The sequence below is a fragment of the Styela clava genome, chromosome 5, assembly GCF_964204865.1.
Source record: "Styela clava chromosome 5, kaStyClav1.hap1.2, whole genome shotgun sequence".
NCBI lineage: Eukaryota > Metazoa > Chordata > Ascidiacea > Stolidobranchia > Styelidae > Styela > Styela clava.
The window spans coordinates 10,319,654-10,342,454 of NC_135254.1; the positions used below are offsets into that span (position 1 = coordinate 10,319,654).

General features: G+C 32.5%; 2 protein-coding genes across 3 annotated transcripts in view; one reads left to right on the top strand and one right to left on the bottom strand.

Annotated features, from left to right (window-relative positions):
- Positions 1–6,075: 6,075 nt before the first annotated feature.
- Positions 6,076–19,547, bottom strand: LOC120345097 (uncharacterized). The gene is made up of 22 exons (XM_039414491.2): positions 19,410–19,547; positions 18,924–19,070; positions 18,497–18,676; positions 17,906–18,007; positions 17,364–17,537; positions 16,554–16,637; positions 16,092–16,262; positions 14,909–15,022; positions 14,239–14,401; positions 13,897–14,063; positions 13,397–13,510; positions 12,886–13,059; positions 11,680–12,258; positions 10,951–11,118; positions 10,381–10,557; positions 9,103–9,480; positions 8,359–8,490; positions 7,900–8,076; positions 7,488–7,688; positions 7,124–7,330; positions 6,659–6,856; positions 6,076–6,325 (listed from the first exon to the last, which is right to left on the bottom strand). The coding sequence occupies exons 1-22, from the start codon at positions 19,465–19,467 to the stop codon at positions 6,129–6,131; spliced, it is 4,062 nt and encodes a 1,353-aa protein (XP_039270425.2). The 5' UTR covers positions 19,468–19,547; the 3' UTR covers positions 6,076–6,128.
- A 759-nt stretch (positions 19,548–20,306) lies between these two features.
- LOC120345028 (CUB and sushi domain-containing protein 3-like) overlaps positions 20,307–22,801 on the top strand; it is a 37,554-nt gene continuing 35,059 nt past the window's right edge. For both annotated transcript variants that reach the window (XM_078113262.1, XM_078113263.1), the window contains exons 1-5: positions 20,307–20,444; positions 20,900–21,082; positions 21,148–21,288; positions 21,647–21,820; positions 22,037–22,176. In XM_078113262.1, coding sequence (XP_077969388.1) covers positions 20,369–20,444; positions 20,900–21,082; positions 21,148–21,288; positions 21,647–21,820; positions 22,037–22,176 — 714 coding nt within the window. In that variant the 5' untranslated portion in view covers positions 20,307–20,368. The remainder of the gene's footprint in view (positions 20,445–20,899; positions 21,083–21,147; positions 21,289–21,646; positions 21,821–22,036; positions 22,177–22,801) is intronic.

Consider the following 22,801-nt stretch of genomic DNA (forward strand, 5'->3'; position numbering starts at 1 on the left):
ATGTTTGTATTAGGCTAATCGTTTTAAATGTCTACCTGAAGTTTCATGATTTTGAGGATACTAACTTCGGGCATAAAAACACCTCTTTATTGAATTGCTAATGAATTTTATGGCGCAATCGATGTCGTTTAGGTCACAAAGAATGACTGTTACAACATAACAGATTAACATGGAATAAGTTGAAATAAATCTTCACTAGGCTCAAACATATTGTTAACATTTTAGCGTAGAAGCCTATATATTAACCAACTTATCTAAAATATAAATCAGATATAAATATAGGCTATTGGATTTTTGTTAAATTTGTCAAATTTTGTTGAATCTGTTCTTCACACTGCTATACTATAAATTTACGTGGACCTTGCATAAAAAGCGTTAGATTAGGTAACGCGCAATTATACCTAAACGTACTGAGCTCAATCTCCAGTGCCTCATATTTCGTGGGGGTATTTTTTTTTTCAAATCTTTTATTTTTGCATTAGTGGATGGCTTATACAACAGATCCAATTTCATGCGTTATAATCACGCCTCATCAAAATTTGAAACTTTCAGCAACAATGTGGCGTTATATTATTTTTTAATGTAGCTTATCTGCCTCAAAAATGATAACGCTACTTGTCGCAAAACTTCTCTGGTCGATATTGGTTTTCCTAGCCGTGCGCTTTCATACAGTAAGCAATACAGGAAATAGTTGATATACAATCAAGTGAAAATATGGTTCACTCAGTATTAAAGAGACGGTATTATAATTTATCAAATATTTAGCATCCAAATACTGCCATTTATTCAGCGTAATATTCTTCTTATTAATATAACGTTTATAAGAGCTTATATCGTACAGGGTATCTGCAGCAATTTTTGTATGCTTAGTAACGTAGAAAATTTATTTCTGGCGTTTTTTTTTTGTTGAATTAGGTATAGTTTTTGCAAAATTGCCACAGTCGGGAATTTCAGTAAAAGCGTAAAATAAAATGGGTTACTGCCGTCTTCGCGGTCACATAATATGTGCAATATATTATAAATCTTATGAGAAAAACACAGTTAAATTTCACACATATTATGTACATTATTTATTAAATCATTTATTTGCAAAACACAACAGCCTGTTTCAACCAAAAGTTCATCAGGTGTTTCTTATTCAAATAGAATTTGTGTTATGTATATTAAACTGTGTTTATCATGTGACTTACCAGTTTGCAACAAATTACTACTCATAGCTAGGCCCCACTGCTACTACTGGAAAGACCTACCTCAGTGTGCAGATGTAACATAAGTACTAGAGTGGCAGGCAAGGGTCAGTCAGTCAGTCAGTCAGGCAAGTCAGCGAAATGAAGCTATTTTTTTCAAATTTAAGAGAGCTAGATGACAGAGCTAGCTAGGTTAGAATAATATTTTCTAGACCAAGAGCTAATTTTTTCAAAAGTAAAAAAAATAATGCAGTAGAACATGGTTTGGTGTTCACCACCTTCCAAAACGCCAAGGTATTCATCAAGAAAGGATTTTTTTCTTAAAGTAGGCTAAAAAAAATCAAGGAAAAAGAAACTTAAAAGTATTAGATGAAAAAAGGAGCAACAAAAAGTTTAGTTTTGTTACAAACATGCTTTTTTCAAAATAAAAGTTAGCCAAGGCAGATTCACTTTCAATGGTTGTTTTGGTAACCATTCGTCTATATTTGCGTGTATATGCATGAACATATCAGACGAAATCGCCTACCTCAGCACTTCGAAACAGCGTTGGGAATCTCCCGAGTTGCCCCGCATGAGTTCTCTGTACAGCCCGCATTAATATCTCGCATTAATATAATATGTATTTTATGAATGTTTTCATTCTTCAGATGTAGTATAGGCTTTGACGATGACTTCAAGACAGTGCAAAAAGATCCAAGCAAATTCTGCTACATATGTGGCGAATTAACATTTGCTAAAGGAAGGCGCTGCATTATCAGCCATATCAAGAAATTGTACAAGGCGTACTTTCATTGTCGTATAAGAGATCAAGACAAGTCACGGGCTCCTCATGCATGTTGCCCTACATGTGCGAAAACATTGAGCGCATTGTATAAAGTTTGGTGTGCCAATGATTTGGCGAGAACAGTAAGATCATTCTAGTGATTTCTATTTTTTCCGCAGGACTATACCGGCTGTACAACAGAACAGTACAAAAAGGGTCACATTGTTTACCCAAATTTGCAATTAGCAATGCGCCCAGTGGAGCACTCAAAAGAATAACCTGTACCAAAACCAAAATGTGAAGTTCAAGCAGTGGGGATGAACATTACAGTAATGAAACAGTAGCATTTTCTGATTCAGAAAGCAATAATAAACCAAAACAATTTTCTCAAGATGCTCTAAGCATAGACAAAAGTGAACTTCTTGCATCAAGGCTTAAATAACAAAATCTTCTTAGAAAAGAGGTGAAAATAACATTGTACAGAAAATGGCAATGTGAGTGATGAACATTGCGAAAGATTCCATCAGGATATTTCATTAATAGAGAAACGTTTTAAAGGAAAATGGAACACTGGTATGATGGCAGACTACTGCTGAAATTTAAAAAAGAATGATGATACTCTACACAAGAGGGTTAAGAGGACAAATGTTGTTTAATCTGGTGAATTCGGTGTTTTTGTTTCAAAATGAATAACAATATTAAAGTACATGAAAATGGTACCTAATCCAGAGAAATAAAAGTCAGATTTGGAATCAGCATATTATTTTTACACCAAAACAGGTCTTATATGTTTTGTACTTTTTTCACATCAAATTTGTTGCACAGTGTTATCCGTCGCGGGGGTGGCGAAAAGATTAGCATGAATAATAATATTTATGCTAAAATTAGAAAGATATATTTACAATTTTTCAACAATGTATCTTTGTCTACAATTCCACAATTGCTAATGAATCTCGTCTATATTCCAGAATTTGTCTCCTTCATTTCTTTTAAACCTAATATCAGTAATTCAAACCATGCTTTACTGCGGTGGATTTAGGAATATCAAGTATTAACTCCACGCTCTAGCTATTTTATTATAACAAAAGAGCTGACTGGGTCTCATCTGTAGAATTCACTTTAATATGCTATATTTTATATCTTATAACTATATCTGATTAATTATTGATTCAAAACTAAGCAGACTTTTATTTTTCTTGTATATTTTTCGTTTCTTCTTTTTTATTTGTAACTTCGTAAGAAATATATTTTTTTTCGTTCTCCCCACATTTAGTTTACATGACAATATTTAGTTTATGTTTGGGATTGCACTCAATCAAGTTAATTGATGAATAGTTTGTTTAAGCTCAATAAGATTGAGTTTTGCAAGAATTTATGGTTCTCCAGAAGTTTGTGCACCAAGATGGCGGACACCGGAACGTCGTATGTGTACCAGTTAAAAATTAGGCCATAATTTTAGAAAAAAAATACTACGGGAGTCACTTGGCTAGTCACCGAACTTGTAATAGATCTAAAATAAGGAAAATTGAAATAAAATTATGTCCTAAACCTAACCTACTATTCATACTACGTTCCGGTGTTCGCCATCTTGGTGCACCTACATCTGGAATGCCGAATTTATTTTAGTTTGAAATAATAAAAAAAATACTACAAAATATATCTTAATCATGAACAAACCCACACAGGCTCCGTGCTCGATCGGTCGATTGCATCCACCAGGTCGGTCGCTGCAAATCACTTTCGAGAGAAGAAAAACCTCGGAAGTAGTTGATTTTATCAGTCACTTTTCATTTTTTTGAAAACTCTTTTCCGATATCTTTAAGTTTCATCGTCTGCTAGATTCAACTCTATTACCAAGTATCCCGTTGTAACTTCCCATTTTTTGGGGGATTTGAATATAAAACATGGGTATTGTCTAGAATGGATGCTTTCGTATTAAATTAAAAGAACTTGATTCATGGTATCGAGACTTATCTCTTAGGTAACAAAACGTGGAGCTAGCAGTTTGATAGGAAAATTCCAATCTCCTAGATCTTAAAACTTTCAAATATTCTAGAATATCAGCATAAATATATTATTAAACCTCAATTGTGCTAGTATATTGGTTCCACCTAAATGTGTTCACACTATTAGAACAATTATCAAGAAATTACCTATCGACCATAGGAAAATGCATTGAGCGATTTTGCACTGTTAAATCACTAAGATACAAAAATATTTCTTGTTGTGAACGATTCAGAAGATTATATATTAAAACAAAAGAACAATAATCACTGGAAACATTAAGGATATTTTTTTCGATATCGTTAAACCAAAATCAACGTAAATATTCTACTTTCGGTAAATACTGGCTGCATATTTGAGTGTTAAACATTTTGTTGTAAGGACGGTCGGACGGTCCGATCATAAAGCATTCAGAAGCTCTCAAAGTATGTGCACCAAGATGGCGCACAACTTGAACACAGTATGTGTGCCCGGTTAAGGTTCAGGTGGTGCAGGTTGTTTACCATCTTGATGCACATTCTTCTTGAGCGCCACCACTCACATGCTATACATAAGAGTTGCAAAAGGTCATCTCCAAGTCAATTCCGTCTACTTGAATTTATTAATCAATACACAATTCGAGCTTATACCCTAGCATGACATACTAATTGAATAGCGTTGATCATATTGTAAGAAATACTTATCATGATTTTTATCATACAAAGTGCTTTATTATTAAGTATCTTGTACATATATCAATAATTTTCCATAATACCTCATGATGTATTAATAATCTCAGAAATGACTATATTTACTATATCTTTGAACAGCATTAAATATTATTCTGATGCTTCTACATACACGGCGTGGTATCACATAAAAGCTAATCATCGATTCGATTCGGTCTCAGACCGGCGTTTGAAAACTACTGTGCTCGGCTATTTGAATCAAAAGGCAAAGAGCTGATAATGCAAGAATTGCAAATTTGGAAATCCGCAAGATGATATGTTGCCTCAAAAAAGTTGGCAGTTTTTCAGAAATATAGATATCGAGGTCGTCTGGAACGAATGTTGATAATTTTAAGCAAACTTGTGCAATAAAATATGCTTTGTCATAAATTTATCCTTCAGGGAAATTCAAACACGCCGGATTTTATATTATTTATGGACTCAGTATACTTGAGTTACATTTTATGAGTAGTCTATGAATGGGATATCGGTCCCTCCAAGTCATAATAATCTAAGACATTTCGTACCTTTATGGAGAAATATCTAAAAGTACCAATAATGGAAGAGTGGCGATAGGAGTTTTTTGAGAGGTGTGGAATCTAAGATGTAACAGTCATTTGAACTTAAATCTGTAAAAAATTACACACTGTATTATGAGCTGTCTGTGTCTGAGTATGTGCAATGAACTGTAATTAATTTTACACATTTGTTAGGTCAGGTAATAAGAAGATTTCGTGATATACAACACTCATAGAGTACTTTCGTCGAAGTCTTGAAATTTTAACCTAAAACGCCTTCATTCCAGCTACAATCCTAGTTAATATAATTCAGTTGAGTACAATAGAAGATTGATTGAACATACCTTGAAAAGAATACATTCCATTCTGATTCGTAATCAATTCGATTGTGAAAATATTTCAATAGGGCTCGTTCGCAACCAACGCTCGACAACAGTGCACATTGTGCAAACTTAACATTTCTTCAATTTCAGTGCTATGGTATTGTTTCCCTTGCACACTAAACTAAACGCAACATTTTGGACATTGATAGTATCTGGAATCGCATGGAGACAGCATTTTCTTATCTTTTGTCTGTTTTCATTCTAACACAGGATTTGTGATATTTTTTTTGTTTTATTTTGAGCGCAAATGATGTCTTTTTGAATAAGCATAATGGCCAAGTTGAATTTTAACATTTTTTGTCGCCTTGAAAATCGAATTTCGGACCTGGTGATAACAATATTGTTCATATTATTGCAAATTCCATCCTCTAATTATCTTCAATTTTATCAACTCACCGCCGATAGTGCACACTAATATTTTTTTTTATCACAGTACGTACAACTTGCACCTTGGTAGCCTTTGCGGCACTTGTCAATCTTTATCATTGAAATGTCATCTTTTTTGCATCAAGAATAAGCAGAATTATGATCAATAATATTTATTAATATTTAACCCAAAGAAAAATTCATGGACATGTAACAGATTCGTATGCAGGCTCCCATTCCAATTTTCCCATGCATTGAATTGATACTTTCTTTTTAGAGTTTTTGCATTTTAGTACAAGTCGATCTCCTGATTCAACTCCGATATTGTCTCTGCCGTCATAATCCTTCACATACACTTTAGCTTTAAGATCGATGGTGAACAAAAGACATCCGACTTCTGTTTAACCAGTTAGAATTAAAATGTTAAAAAAAAAATTTGATAGACTAAGAATGCATGCTTTTTAATGAAAAAAAAAGTCGATATGTATATATTAAATCTCCGTTTGCGTCAATGATTTGACAATGAGCTGAGATTTTACGGAATCAATTTTTTAAAAAGGTAAACAAGTTTGGGTACATATGATAAAAATAAATTGGATCATGTAGGAATTTGACTACAGGTATATATATATTGCTGTACGTAAATACATATACATTTCATTACACATTACACATTCTTACGTTTACAAATGAGAAAAATGTATCAACTTAAAACATTTGCACTGATTACCTTTGCATATTGCTGGTTTTTCAGACCACTGACCGTTTCTTCTACATTCTATCATGTGAGGTCCGTCTAGCTTGTATGATTTGTTACAAGAAAAACTTATGGACACACCAGGCTCATACGGTGGAGAAGATCCTGTCGGTATTACGGTCATTTTTCCATTTTGCAACCTTGGTAAATTAGGACAATTTGCACGAGAAACTATAAAACAAAAAATATATTGAAAAATTTGTTGATATTAACATTAAAAAAATCGCTAAGCAGTTTGAGTTTTGTGGGTTTTCTATTAGTAACTAGCCAAGCAGGTATAAATTGGCATACAAGAAACGCTCTGGAACCCCAACTAGATGAGACATATAATTAGTTTAATTTTCCAGAAAATGCAAACAGAAAATGTACATCGTCTGTCACGATTTACTGCTCCATTAGAATATTCAATAAATACTACGATGCTACAAAAAAGTTTACCGCATTCCGTTGGGATGCTGGTATCCCACTTGCCGTTCACGCAATGTACATTATATTCTTTCGATTGCTCTGGTGGCTTACAACCAAACCTTAAGGATTTTCCGGATAGGACTCTGACAGGTGACGACAATACTCTTTCACCAGTCTCATAAAAAACCTCAAGATTTTCAGGAAGATTCTCCAAGACGCATACTTCAAGTTTGTTTGCTTAAATGTAAATCATATAATGTAAATGATATTCTATATAGCATTACATAAATTTATAAAAATGATACTCCCAATGTGAGGTCATGTTTTATATTTAAAATTATATGATTCTATTCTTTTCTAATTTTTGAACATGATCAAGTATAAATTCCCTTACAGCAGAGAATCTTAGCACTCCTTGACCAGTTATTTCCACCATTACAAGTTATCGTTTTATTTCCAACTACTGTTTTTTGATCATTTTCGCATTTCATATTCACAGTAACTCCTTCTGATATAGCATCGCTTGATTTGAGTAATTTTCCTCCATTATAAATTTTGACGTCACCGGAAATTCTGTCTAAGTTACATGCGTTCTCTGTCAGAATAAATATAGTTCTAGTATCATTGAATATCATTAATCACCGTAAAAAAATTAAACTCAGTTTCGTTGGTGATAGGACAATTTTGAGGAAGTCATGTTTTTGCAATAATTAGATGTTTGTTTTTCTGCAGGAGTTCAAGATGCTGCAGAACCATGCATGCTGCATAAGCTGCATCAAATATTGTGGTCAAAAATAAATTCGTACTTATCTCGCAATATTTTCCCAGGTTTTCAGGATTACAAAAACAAATCGCTTTTCCATGGGCTAAAATGCTACATCTACCACCACCATTACACGGATCTGGTGAACACGGGTCATTCATGTTCGGCATTGTTGTTGTTCGTATCATTGACGGCTTGGAAGTTATTCTATTGGACAATTCTAAACATAAAAAAACATCAGTAAATACAAAGAAATACCATGAAATTTAGACATAGATAAACACAATTTTAAGACTAAAACAGATTTAAAATGATTACAAAATTTTCTAATGTATGATTTCACAAACTTTACATTAAAATACGTAATTTTTTTCGGGAAAAATCTGGAATCTGATTACGTAAATTATTTTATTCACAATACCATATCCCAATAAATTTATTTATGTATTTCCCCAAAATTCTTATTAAAATTCTTAGTTCTTTAATAATATCTCAAAGTTACCATCTCCTCTTTCACAAGATTTTCCACTAAAAGGCAGTCTGCAATGACATATGAAATCCCCATCAATACCGACACGACAATTTCCTCGATCATTACACGGATCAGGATAGCATGGTCCTTTTTTCATTGATTCTGTTCCAATATAAATGAAGCAAATCATACAAGTGATTTATTTAATTGCCAAGTATTTTTTAGTATGTTACGTTCTGGGCTGACATTTTATTGATTTTAATTGTCTTGCTGTATTGCAACGTTTTCCGAACTTTGTAATTGCGTGTAGTACATTATTTCGTTCTTTATTAGGTATTATTGGTATTTAAATTAACGAATTCGAAACAGAATCGACTATTAACAGATCCACTATAAATTGATCACCTATAGATTTAAAATAGTTGTAATCTGTGTGAGGGGGTGAATAGTTCCAAAGGAAGAATGGGAAAATAAAGAAATGTATCGAAATGGTTGGAAATTACAATCTTGGAGTGACCTGGATTACTTGTAAATTTTTCGAATGCAAATTTTAGGTATAGTTATATAGTTAATGAGTACAGCACTGAGTCATAACGATCCCATGATATTGCCATCATATCACAATCTAGTGGCTCTCTTTAGTATATTGTTGGAGAAACATGTGTAATTCAATATCTACAACAGATTCGACACATTTTTGAAAGGGAATGGTGTTGAGTTTGTACTATGAATTGGAGTTTTTGGATTAGTTATTATTACACAAGTATACTTTACCTTTTTGACATATGTATCTTCTTCTAATTGCACATCCATGATCGTTCCAACCAGTTGAGGATATTTCAACGCAATCCCTACCGGTTCCATCCCTATTTGGCTCCTGTTTGTTCCATAATCTTTGATCTCTTGGAATTACAGTCCCATCTTGAAATCTCCATGTATTAGTGTTGTAAATCCCATTAATCCAATAATTGGTCGCAATTCCATCCACATTCAAGATTTGAAGAATCTTCTCTCCCAGCTTTCGCTGTACGTCGCGATCCGTTGATTTGGCTAGAATGCTTCCAACATTGGCGCAGTTCATTTTTGCTACATCCCAGGAAACTTTATCCGTTTTAAATAGATACATTATTCCGTTATGATCCAATTCCAAGTCTGTATAAAACATATTTGTATTCATAATTCCGGTATTAAAAGTGTTAATAGCGCTCAAAGCTATTTATTAACAACTTCTGCCCAGAAATTACAGCCGATAACTCGTTTCTAAAGACTCATTAGTTGGCCGAGCATGCAGTTTCAGTGATTTCTCTCTTCATGGCCACCGAAATCATTTTTAAAATAGAAATTTTACCAGACCATACGTAATGACTGACAAAATTTATCTTGATTTTCAATGTAACGATAAGCATTGGCTTGTTCGTGACTTGTAGCGCGTATTGTTATTGAAAATAATCACATTCGTTGCATTATGAACCTTCTTGTTGTGATTATTACACTGGGATGAACATTGTTGAACAAAATTTTCAACTGGATGGTTGAATTTGTGAATTCCGTATTATAATTGTGAATTTCTCGGTAAAAAAAAATTTAAATTAAAATTAATTAGTTATATCTAGTTCTCATCCCACTCTATTGGACACAAAAACACTCTAGTTAAATGTTCTTTTACAAATTTTAGGTATTGCGCTACCTTGCGCTAATCCTAGACTAACAAATATTTGTTGGACGCAGCATTTTTTATCGTGGCATCACAAATATTGCATCAAATACGAACTCCAGAAGTCGGAAACTTACAAGGTTTTGTATGAGGATATTCGCTACGAATTGCTTCTTTGCAGAAAATATCTTAGTACATAAAAACTAATTTCACCGTGACAATTTGTCCTATTCGTATATTTTCCAACGTTCTATATTTATTGTTTTTGATTGCAAAATATATATATATCAATGAAAATCTTGATGATGGGAACTTAAGATTTGTTACAAATTATTATAACCGCCGCCAATATAGATATTATATTATAAATCTGTAAATATCTTACTGGTATTATTTACCTTTTTTGTTATGAACTTGTGAAGTTCCACAATCTGAATTACAAACATCTTCCTGCCAGGTTTCTCCTTTGCAGTCTCTTGACCCTGCTGCCCCATTCTTACAACTACGAGTACGAACTTTCTTTCCAGATCCACATATTACATCGCATTCCCACTCTGACCATTCTTGCCACATATCTAAGAAAAGGCATTTTTAATACTGTATACACTTGCATCAAATCGAGATCATTTTTTCTTTTATTGCATAAAAAGTCGCTTTTTATTCGTTTTAAAAATTTGAATCGATGGAATTTCAAAAGATTTCATCCAAGATTGTACTACAATTTCTATGAATCTTATATTGTTACAACTTCATTTTTGATCCGGTCAAACTAAATCCTGCTAGTCTCTTTCCTGGTTAATACTTACTGGCGTAACCGCACAAATCACCATTATGGCGGTCTCATTTCAGGGTAAATCCAATATTTTCAATCTTCTATGTTAACGTGGTAACCACCTCTTATTTACGACCAAAAGAATATTCATCTAAGTCTAAACTGTTTAGTGTGATAAAAATCGATAAATATATACCATGTTTCTCTATCGTGATATCAATTGAGCGTCCATCAGAATCTTTCCATTGAGTTTTTATCCCATCCGGTTCTATCACGTTTGAATATGTACGTACTTCGTATTGGTGTGATGGTTTACCCAGTGGAATACTATACCCGCCAATGAACCAATTTCGCTTGTTGAGCCCTGGTAAAAAATACTACATTTTATATTTTTATTAATATTTCTGTTCATATTCATTGCCCTATTCATATCGCTTGATGAATTCATACCGACAAGCATGAAGGTACTTCTCTCTTTCAAAGTGTGACCATTTATATTTTTATTATGTACTCCCGAAGTATGTGAACCAAGATAACGGACACCGGAACGTATAGTATGTGTAACAGGTTAGGGTTAGGAGGAAATTTCAGGTACAAATACTAGGGGAGTCACTTGGCTAGTCCCTGAACTCACAATAGAACTAAAGTAGGAAAATTTGGAATAAATTATGGCCTAACCCCAACCTAGTACACATACTACGGGTCCGCCATCTTAGTTCACATAATTCGAGAGTACCTTTTATTGTACCTTTTACCATATCTTCTGATACTCTCCATTTTAAATTACCTAATGAATATTGTATATATTTTGACCATAATCCCATTGAATTTCGTTTTTGATATTATATACTGTGATTAATTCCAAACGCTTTGAATGTCAATGAAAAACTATGTAAAAATTTGATAAGTATTTTTTAAATTTCACCTGAATGATATTCATAGAACAGATACATATCGAAATCATTTTCTTTTCTGTATATCTGGCGTTTTTCTTCAAATGTTAGAAGTCCGGACACAGGTTTATATACCCCTTCAATTTTCGGTAAATAATTATTCCTCGATGTTTCAACAACATAATTATTTACATTTTCTTTCCATTTTTCACAAATAAATCTCGTCTTTTCGCTGCAGTCATCAAAGCGAATTTGCCAAGCCTGGGTTACCCAAGCCTGGTAACGGTAATAATATTTTCCGCAATTGTTACTTGTAGCTCCGCTGAGGTCGAAATCAATTCCGTGTCCTCTTTCAAACTTCTCTCCATTTGACCAGAGCATATTAGAATCAACATTGTGCAAGCCAATCCAGTAGTTTGCGTAGTTTCCCCATGCATTGTCCCATAAAAAATCATTTACCCGCTTGCTCTGTACATTTGCCAAATGGCCTCCATCATTTTCGCATACCCTTTTTGCTCCTTCGTAATTTTTTGGTCCAGAATATTGACGAAAGCAAGAGTCAACCAGTTCTTTGTAACCATCTGGACAATTTTTCGTCCGCTGAGAAATTTCTTAAAGTAAAGTTTTGATTCATTGTAAATTGAATTTAGGACATACTATACATATTTCATTTGTCTTCAGACAAATCAATGCAACTTGATACATTGGACGAATTTGGCTAAGGCTGCACGTTCTGGGCCGTTTTCTCATTATTCACGATTTCCTATTTAAAACAATAAGCAAGATTCATGATCAGAAATTGATTGTTCATAGCAATTACTGCGTTTTCGCAATAGTTTTTTCATATTCTGCTTCTTTGTGCGTTTTTATTCAAACATTCATGATCATAGAATTGCAATTAGCATTCCAGCATCATTGAGTTCTTAAATGTTGATTTGACAAAGTATTATTGCGGTTGTTGAAAAAATGTAATACTGATCTCTTTATCTAATCTTTATTTTATTACTAATTCAATTGATTTCCGTTTAATTTTTGTTAAATATATATACATAATTTTTTCTATAAAACTAATATGACTTTCTATTTTTTATATATTTTTGAACTTGCACAGTTTGATTTTGGATTTTTGATAACCAACACATGTTATCTTTGTCATGTGTAAAAAAGAATAGGACTTTGAAATATTTTCAATATGGGATGCTGAAACACAATTGTGCCATTATGCTTACTGAACATACTTATACATTCAGGTGGTGACGATGAAAGACCCTTTTCAGTACATGTCGCTCGGGAATTTCCACGTGTTCTGTAACCAGCATTACATAAATATGATATTGTTGTACCATATCGAATTTTGGCAGGAGCTTTGATAGTTCCATGCGGGAAAGACCACGGTTTTGAACAAACTATTTCTGAAATAAAAAAAAATATATATATAATTCTTATTCGACAATTGGATAAATGCTTCGGCATATCGCCTGAACGATTATGTTGGAAAGTGAGGGGAGAGGGGTGGTCAAAATACTCTATCAGTAGAACTATTAGAGTTTCAAAAAAAAGCGTTTTGGAAAATGCCAAAACAAGATGATAACCTTGAATTAAATCCAGGTATTTCGCTAACATAAATAAATGATTCCAGCGTTACTTAAAATAGTAGTAGTGAATATACAAATTTACTTTCTGCACAATTGCTACATGTTTTATTTTAAAAGCGATATTATATGAAAAGTCCACTAACCGTCCACTAACCTTTCTCGCATCTTCGTCCTTTATAAAATTGTGTGCATGAGCAATAAGATTCCTTAATTTCATCGATGCACTGCCCATCATTCATGCAAGGATTTTCGTTTTCACAAGGACTGACTGAACCAGTGAAAAAGATAATTTTTTTGTTGCTTAAATATTTTGTTCTCATCCATTGGTTAAACGTTTGCTATTGTGATTTAACATCAAGCAACGTGTATTTTAATAAATGTACAACGTCACAGACGTACAATGTGTTAATTAAATGAATAACAAGCGAGCTTGCTTTTTTGTAATTTCAAGAAGTATTGTAATTGGCTTGTTTCAACCATCCGACCTAAAACAATATGTTTATCTTTTTTTTTAAGATACCAAGGGGGAAACTTTATAATTACTGCACTTTATGAATATATTGGTATCAATAATTTGTATATATATAGTGTAGGTTTGTATAGTGATGAAAAATCTCCCACGTTCACCCAATAATGAGAAGTGTTTATTCTTACCACATTCTTTTTTATTGAGGACTATATCATCCATACTGAATCCAATACTTCCCTTCGCAACTATTTCAAAAACAATCATATTTTCTCCATTAGGTGTTAGAGATTTTTGAAAACCGACCCAACGATTTGTCGGAACAGTAACTTCTCCAGGTGCGATACCTCCGACACTGTCACATTCAAAAATTCAATGAATTATTATGTTTATCAACCTAACACAGGATCGTGAATTAAAATATCAAATTGATTTTGAATATTCTTTGACCAATCTTGAGACATAAACCGAGTAAAAATTTAAATCTGCGATCATTGTAATTTACGTTCAATATGCACAGTTACGATTACCTTTTACCATTCAATTCAACGTAAACGTCGTTATTGGATCCAAATTGATTTTTCACCATATAGTAAAATTGAAGACAATGCGTTACTTTGCTTGGAATGACTGGAGAACGTAATATTGCGTTCTGTAAAGGACTTGATTGTGGTTGAAACTTCATGATATAACCTAATGTGCAAAAAGTATACATTAGCAAAAGTTACTATCTCTTAGATACCTATCCAATGCCTGAGGTTTTAAAAACTTTTCAAATTCCAGCTCCATTCACTTTCCATAATATGGAACACAAGGCAGTGGAAATAACATTTGTCTTTATAAACATTAAATCACAAATAGCAAAATTTTGCAGCTGACTCAGTCAATTTGTTCCCACAGGGCTGTTTTTGTTCACACAAACGATCACAACGCGTCGGACAGTTAAATGTCTGTATCAGCACCAATTTTAAACAATTTTATCATTTTATCAAAATATCAACTCAGAAATCACTGCTTTGTACGTTCAATTCAAGTTTCGTCTCGTTGATAAATGTGTGAAAGTATAATAATAATGCAATGTAAAAGCTTGTATCGATGAAATTTGATTATGCAAAGATGTCTGAAGTTTCTATTCAGGCAAAATATTTAAAAAAAAAAATCATTAGTTCATGGTGTTTTGAAAAAAAAAAAAACACTTGCCAGGGAGACCAGATCTTGAATCTGATTCAAATACTCTTTTCCATTGAACATCACCTTCGTCAGTGTATCCACAAAGTTCCCTGCCGGATTTATCAAAGTCACAATTAACGTCGACTGTAAAAAACAAATAGTTTTTATTATAACTTAATTTTAATTAAAATAGTATGATATATTGGAAGATTGCAAATTCAGTATGATATAGAGGCTAGACATAGCTCAAAACATGCAATGATTGACAACGAATCACGATTGGAGACTAAAATTTACCAATGGTTTGTTCTCATTGCATGAAAATATCTACTCTTCAAAATTATTGTGAGACCATTGATACAATTTTGGACAAGATACAAAACAAGTCGGTTGGCACTCTAGGTGAACCTCCGCCGATACCAAAGGGTCGCGTCCTTGTACGGTTGGTAACGTGTAAATAGGGGATGATATTGCATCGTAAAATGAACGAAATGCATGTCTTCAATGCCCAATTCCTGAAGTTACTGTATATACTGTCGGATTGCACACCAGGAATCTTTTCCATACATCCAAAAAGCTTACAGGAATTGACAATTTAATTTTGAGCGATGCGCGACTCGTCGACATTCTTGCAAGAGTGGTATACTGTGCTCAATAAGATAACATAAGGATAAGATTTACATATTTATCCCGGGGAAGAGGAAAGCCGATTTGACGGCTTAATCATATGGCGAACCACGTCCTCTCACGAAAACGTGTTGACTAAAATTTCCAAATCTTCTCTAATTATGAATTTTTAAAATGTCAAAAGGCTCGTTCGAAATTTATTGTCAGCGAACGTTAGCCAGCTCAAAATTTTGATTTTTGACTGTGTTGACGAGAAAATTGCGACAAATGGCGAGTGAATTTGAAAATTTTCAACTATCGACACATTTTTGTCGATGTTGCCATGGAAAAAAAACATCACCCCCTACTTTGAGTGAAACGCATATTAATAGGTTGACATGATAAATCAAGTGAAAAATTTCATTCATATCGGACCAGCAGCTTATTTTATACGCTACAGCTGGGCATATAGACAATCAGATGGATAAATAGACGGACAGCATGGACAACTGAGAGTAAGGATATTATTGAGCGGAAATCCAAAAACATAATAATCCTAGCTTTTTCTACAAATATACATTAATTTGTTTAAATATAAACATTTTACCTTCACATCTAGGAACTTCTCCCCACTCTCCGTTTTCGTCACACATTCCTTCATCATTACCTCTAATAACGTATCCTTGTATACATGTATACTTTACTCTATCTTCAAACTCAAATCCACGAGCATTAGCTTCTCCATTCAAAGGTTGTTTGGGTGCCGGACAAGTCTTTACTTAGAACAAAAGTTGAATAACGGTCGATGTATTGTATTTTTTTAAACCAGATGATTACAATAAAGACAAATATGTTAGAACCTCGCGTTTTTTCAAATTGGGTATAAGATCTCTCTCTATAGTTTTCTTAATATTTATTGAAATAAAATATCATATACATTTTTGCCAATCAATACAAAAAATTTAGCTGAATTTGCTCGGCGCCTTTTTTAGTAATAGTGTTTGAAATATATAGCGATTTGGAAAGTGATCCCTCTTTATGACAAGCTGTGTAATTTACTGTGTCTTACTTGTGCAAGTGGGTCGTTCTCCAGACCACCTCCCATTCGTAGAGCAATATAGTCGATATCTCCTTGGATTGGTTATTTCATAACCTTGAAAAATTGAAACATTTGATAAAATTTCCTCCATATTTTTCTTCTCTCTACTTCATGAGAGCGTAAATTATTCTTGTAATAGACTTTTCTTGAATTTATTTGTTTAGACTTATTTAAATTCAAGTTGCACCCAATTTTGAATGTAATGAACATTTACTAAACAATAATTGAAAAGGGGAGCAATAGTATAAAGATTGGATTAATTTTATCAAAGATGACCGCCACAGAGAATGGAATTTTAAATGAAATGTACAAATTTTAGGAATATAATACACACACTTTGTTTTATAACGTGGGGGTTAATTAATCAGTTGATATTTTATTTTTGATTTTATTCCAGTCGTTCATAACCAAACGTCAGGAATTTACTATCACATCACGGAACTGATCAAGCGGATATTGTGACAAATCGAGCAGAAGGAAACAAATTTGCATGAGTTCCCTTCAAATTTCTTGTATCTATATATAGATTTCGTGTTGGATATGTTCTGCAACAAAGTTACGTAGAGTGATAAATAATATTCGCAGATTTGACAATACAAGCAACAAGCAACAAAATTTGAAAATGTATTGTTAATTCTTTATCATTGACATTTTTTATAGAAGTTCGAAAACTCCAAAATAATGGAAAAGTAAAAACATGCCTAATCTACCTCAAATTTGCCTCAAAAAATGGCCCAATCAAGTTAGGGCAAAATTTCATCGAATGCTCTTGAGAAATACCTTTGTCACATCTATAGACAGCCCAGCTTCCAAATAGAAAATTCTCTGCTTCAACATATCCGTTCAAGGGGCTTCCAGGATCTCCACAACTAACCTTTTTACATAGAAATGTTATAGGTGACCACGTACGATCAGACTGACATGTTACATTTTCATTCCCAGATAGAGTATATCCTGAACAAAATAATATTTATAAAATTATTAAAAATACTCAAAAACAAATATAAATATCCTATAGATTGAGATCTCTAATTCGAAGCAAAAACATTATAGTATTATTCTTATATTTCTTTAGATGTATGAAGGAAATAATATTAAATATTAGAAGGGTTATACTATTTTCTAACTATCTAATGCATCAATTGACACGACTAAAGTTTATATTATTTTAACTACTTTCACCCAAGTACATAAAAGATTATCTAGCCTTCTGTTTGTCACCCAAGTGTAACACCGTTCTATTAGTCCAAGTACTGAGTATTGAAGTAAAAATTTAGTTAATCATTGAATTTTCTTACTGAATCAAAAACTACTAAACATACCGAATCTACACTCGTATGTGACAATGTCTCCCGGTTGGAAAGCACTTTTGTCTGTGTTGGGAAATCCAATACTGTGCCTTGGAGGAAAACTGCATGCATTTTCTGAATTCAAAGTAAATTGGTAGACAATTGCTATTTACAGTATATCAATTTGCCCCTCTGAGATATAATCTCGTAACTAATGCCATATATTTCTAAGAGGCAAATAACATCAATGACGGTAGATACACGGCGCACGTTTTTACGCCAGTTCAGTCTATATAACTAACGTAACAGGTTTATTTCACTTCAAGATAAGTTGTTTTATCATAGCAGAGATTTCCAAAAATATTAGCATTACCAAATATGAACCCTGTGTAGAAATAAATATTTCGACAAGGCTATGTGAATCAATTTTAACAACTTAAATATAACACTATTTTGTCTTTGTTGATCTTACCAATTCGAAACGACGTGACATATGAATCATTAATTACAAACATCCAATGTAATGTATTCATTTTACATTTTTAGCGCAGTGTAGAGGCATTATAAAATCAGAGTAACGTTCAACAAATCAATATGACATTACTATAAAAAAAATTGGCTTACCATTCACACATTTTGGTGGTTTTCCAGACCATTTTCTGTCGGACTGACAAACCATTTGCTCATCTCCTTGCAACGAAAATCCATCATTGCAAGAATACGTAGCTATAGATCCATAAACTGTACTGGTATATTTGACATCACCGTTATCAATTTTTTCTGGGAGTGTCTCGCATTCCGCTTCTGAATTTTACAAATAATAATTATTTATATGCACTATCTATTTGTTCTTAGTTTGGTTTATTTGCAAATATTTAGATTTTATTTGATTTTTATGCCCATCGACCTTTTTTAGCGAAACTTACAACTTAAAATAAAAATTGATTATTTTACATTCATTTCGACTGGTACTATATACAAATTTAGATCAGGATGCTAATTTTCTAAATAAATAGGTGGTCGTATTAGTTAAGATTCGCCACCATATTACCTTTGTTGAAGCAGCTCATTCCGCAAACGTTATCACAGTTACAAGTTTTTCGTTTTGATTTACAATCGATATCTTTTTTGCATGATTTACGGCAACTTCTTGTTGGTGGAACTTTCTCTGCTTCATATTTACAATTAGTTTTGTCGGCTGTAACAATTGTTGACCCAAATTTAGTAAGTATCAGTTATTCGAGTACATTTTGTGCTTCCTCAATCATTTTTGAATCCATATCACAAATAACGTAATTGATGCTAGTTTTATTTTTGATTGACACTCTCTTGATTGGTTGATTTGAGATGTAAGATGTTTGTGATTGTACTGCAATAGCTAGAGATCATAGCTGGTTTTATTACTTCAAGCTTTATTTTTTCTATTCTGCCATTTATACTTTTAAACTACTAACTCCAATCATTAGATTTCATCGAATAAAAATTTTTTCATTCACTATTTTTCTGCTAGTTATGTAAGAATATATTACAAACGCACCTGCTTGAATTATCCATATATTCACAAGAATTATGAAGAGCTCCAATTTGAACTTCATTATCAACAATATCTCTATGGCAGCTATATTCGTTCTTGACAAAATTTATGAATAGTTAGTAGCTTACCGCCTCACAAATCATGACATCGAACGCAGTATAAAAGGTTTAAAAAATAGTTTTGTGCCTAAGGCTTATTAGGTATATTTTGACATACAAACAGATCAAGACGAGACTTGTTTTGCTATGGTTGAAAGTTTCGAGCTTGTTTTTATATTGTGATAGATATTGCGATGTGAAAATATCATAGACCGCTTTATGTTATGAGCAAATATGAAAATAAATATCGTTTCTGAAAATGCCTAATCATACGGTAGCTGATTTTAGAATATTTTTATATCTAGTATTGATTTGTGTTTAGGACATAAAAATGTTTGTTTGTCTAGTTGAAATATGTCGTGACAAAACTAAACTGTGGGAATTTACCTTGACGATGATTTGTCACTGTTTCAATTTGTGTTAGCCTGAAGCTATTTCATATTAATTCTATGACTAGGTTGTGAATAAGCAGATGACAAGAAATGAATATATGAGTATTGTAAAATTTGGTTTTAGACGAAAACCAATGACGAATATTTCAATAAAAAAAGCCTTTAAAATTTCAACTTGTTTTATCAGTTTGTTTTTTGCAATAAACTAAACAGGGAATTTCTTGTTCTCCAATGTTTATATTGATAGATTGATAGATGGATATAGTGCAACGGTTTCAATAATCATTGACAGAAATCCATGATAAAATTTTTTTTATCAAACATGATCGAATTTAATACAGCATTGTACAGCATTGAATATTTAGGGTATAAATTTTTCTAACTCTCATCTTTAATATTGTCTTAGAAATTAAATAGTTCTATTTGAACCTTTATATTTAAAAGATTTAGTTTTTAATGGACAGATTGTGAAATGAAGGAAAAGATGAAATCGTGTTGGTTCATATGTCTATTTTTGGTTCCAAAGTTTTATATTGTTGTTGCTGAAGGTCTGTAATTTTGCTGTTTAAAAAACATATAAACTTAATAATAACAATAATCACTTCAAGTCTACTATAATTTGGTATTTGGTATAAGTTTGATACCATTTCAGTTCATTGGGTTTTAAAAGTTTTCAAAATGAGAACTTCTTCACAAAACAATTCAGGATTAATTTCATTTTTGAAAAATCAGAATACATTTCACAAAATTGCAATGCATCCTTTGCATAATATTCAATTTTGTCTTGGTGAAATATTGACCAGCTTTATATTGAATTCTAGACTGTAAAGTTGCTCTTAATATACTAAAGGAAAGTCTTTTGGAATGAAAGATATATGGAAAAAATTCACAGATTTGTGACATTTTTTGATTCAAATCAAAGCGATGCACACTATAACAACAGTAATACTTTTATATTGCCTGGATAAAATTTCAATATATCTTCCAATCTGGAACTTTGCAGATAAATATTGCGAAGCGATCGAGAAATTGCAATACGGAGATATCGTAACATCTAAGCAACCTCCATACACAGTTGGAACAATACTCACATACAAATGCGACAGAGGTTATAGAATTCAAGGCAAACATATTGTTACATGCTTGGAAGATAGAAAATGGTCGGATCCCGCGCCATATTGCATAGGTAGGTTTTTTCACTTACTTATAAACAATCTTTATTTGTTTATAACTTGATAATTGTATTACAAGCGCTGTCATGCAAGCGAGATTTATCTATGATCGAGGCAGAAAGAAAATGCCGAAAACCATGCCAAAAGGATGCTGATTGTAAAGGAGGAAACAAGAGATGCGTCTGTGATGACTGGTGCGGAAAGTCATGCTTTAATCCAAGTGAGTTACTAACCAACCTCAACAATCTGTCCGACCTAATGTGAAAATATTAGCGATATACTTATTATTGATGGCAAATAACAGTTTATTCGATGGATTACCATGACAGGAAACGATTTTTGTTCGAAGTCTTTATCTGAGTGAATTTTTTTTTATCACATATACAATACCGAATATCCGACGCATCTATACAGTCGGTGGGTCTATGGTATGTATAGACTATAGAAGGTTCAAAAGAAAATATCGCACATACAATACAACATAGATTTTCTATGAAGTAACAATTGGCAGACGAATTTAACAATTACACACAACAGAATAAATATTAACTTGTTTACTCATAAATTTGCAATACCAGGTGCCCCGTGCCCGGCTCTACTACACCCTGAAAATGGTTACATAATTGGGAAGGAATTTTCATATGGAAAAACAGTAACATACGGTTGTGATCAAGGATTTGTTCTTACTGGACCTACAACAAGAAAATGCCGTTCCAACCGAAAATGGTCAGGACACGTACCCAACTGCATAGGTGGGGAAAATAAATTTTATATTTAATTTTAAAATAGTTAACTTCCAAATTCAATATTTTTGTTTACTTTACTTGATGATTATAAACACAATGTATTAATGTAAATTTTGGCATTGCCATGCTTAAAAATGGCTTTTTAGAATACTTTGCAACTCATCCTGGTAAAAAATAGTACGAATTCCTGTTTTAACTGTTCCTATTTATATATATATATAGCGCTGAGTACCTGTGGACAAACTGATCAAAAAGAAAAAAGCATGCTATATGGAAAAGTGATATTAGGCACAGAAGTACAAATCGGCGCGTGGCCCTGGCAAATTTTATTATTTACCAATAAAAAATATCATACTACCCAGGTGAGTCATTTTTGAGTAACAACGGAGTTGATTTTAATTTTTGTTTTTATGAAAATGGTTAAATTAAAGCATAATAATTAAAACGTTTATTGACTCATCTTCAATATTGGGAAATTGCTTTCTTGAGTATTTCTGGAATTATAATAATTTTTAATTTTGTTTGCAAGCTAAAACCTTGATTCTTAAGTCAAAAGTGTTGCAATAATTTTCCATATATCTGGGACATATCAGTATATCTATTATTAACTAATCAATATACTTATAACTGAGTATTTTTGTACTCAGTGCATAGGAACTTACTAACACGAAGGCAGATAAGATATTTGGTTCGATCCACTCTATTTCAGTCAACTCCACATTATAATATACAAACTTCTTTCTATGCAGTAAAAGTATATTATTTCGTTTTATACATAAATATCTTCTTTCTATATAAACAGTAGCTTGTAAACTTACACTAGTATACTCAAAAATATATTTTTATATCTTCACATAATTTATCATCCTCATATATTTTAATTCTTTCTGATTAGGGGACAACAACCCAAATCTGAAGAACTTAGTTTCTGATCTACCGAAAAACATGATCATATATTAGTTGCAATAAATAATAAAATTTCTAATT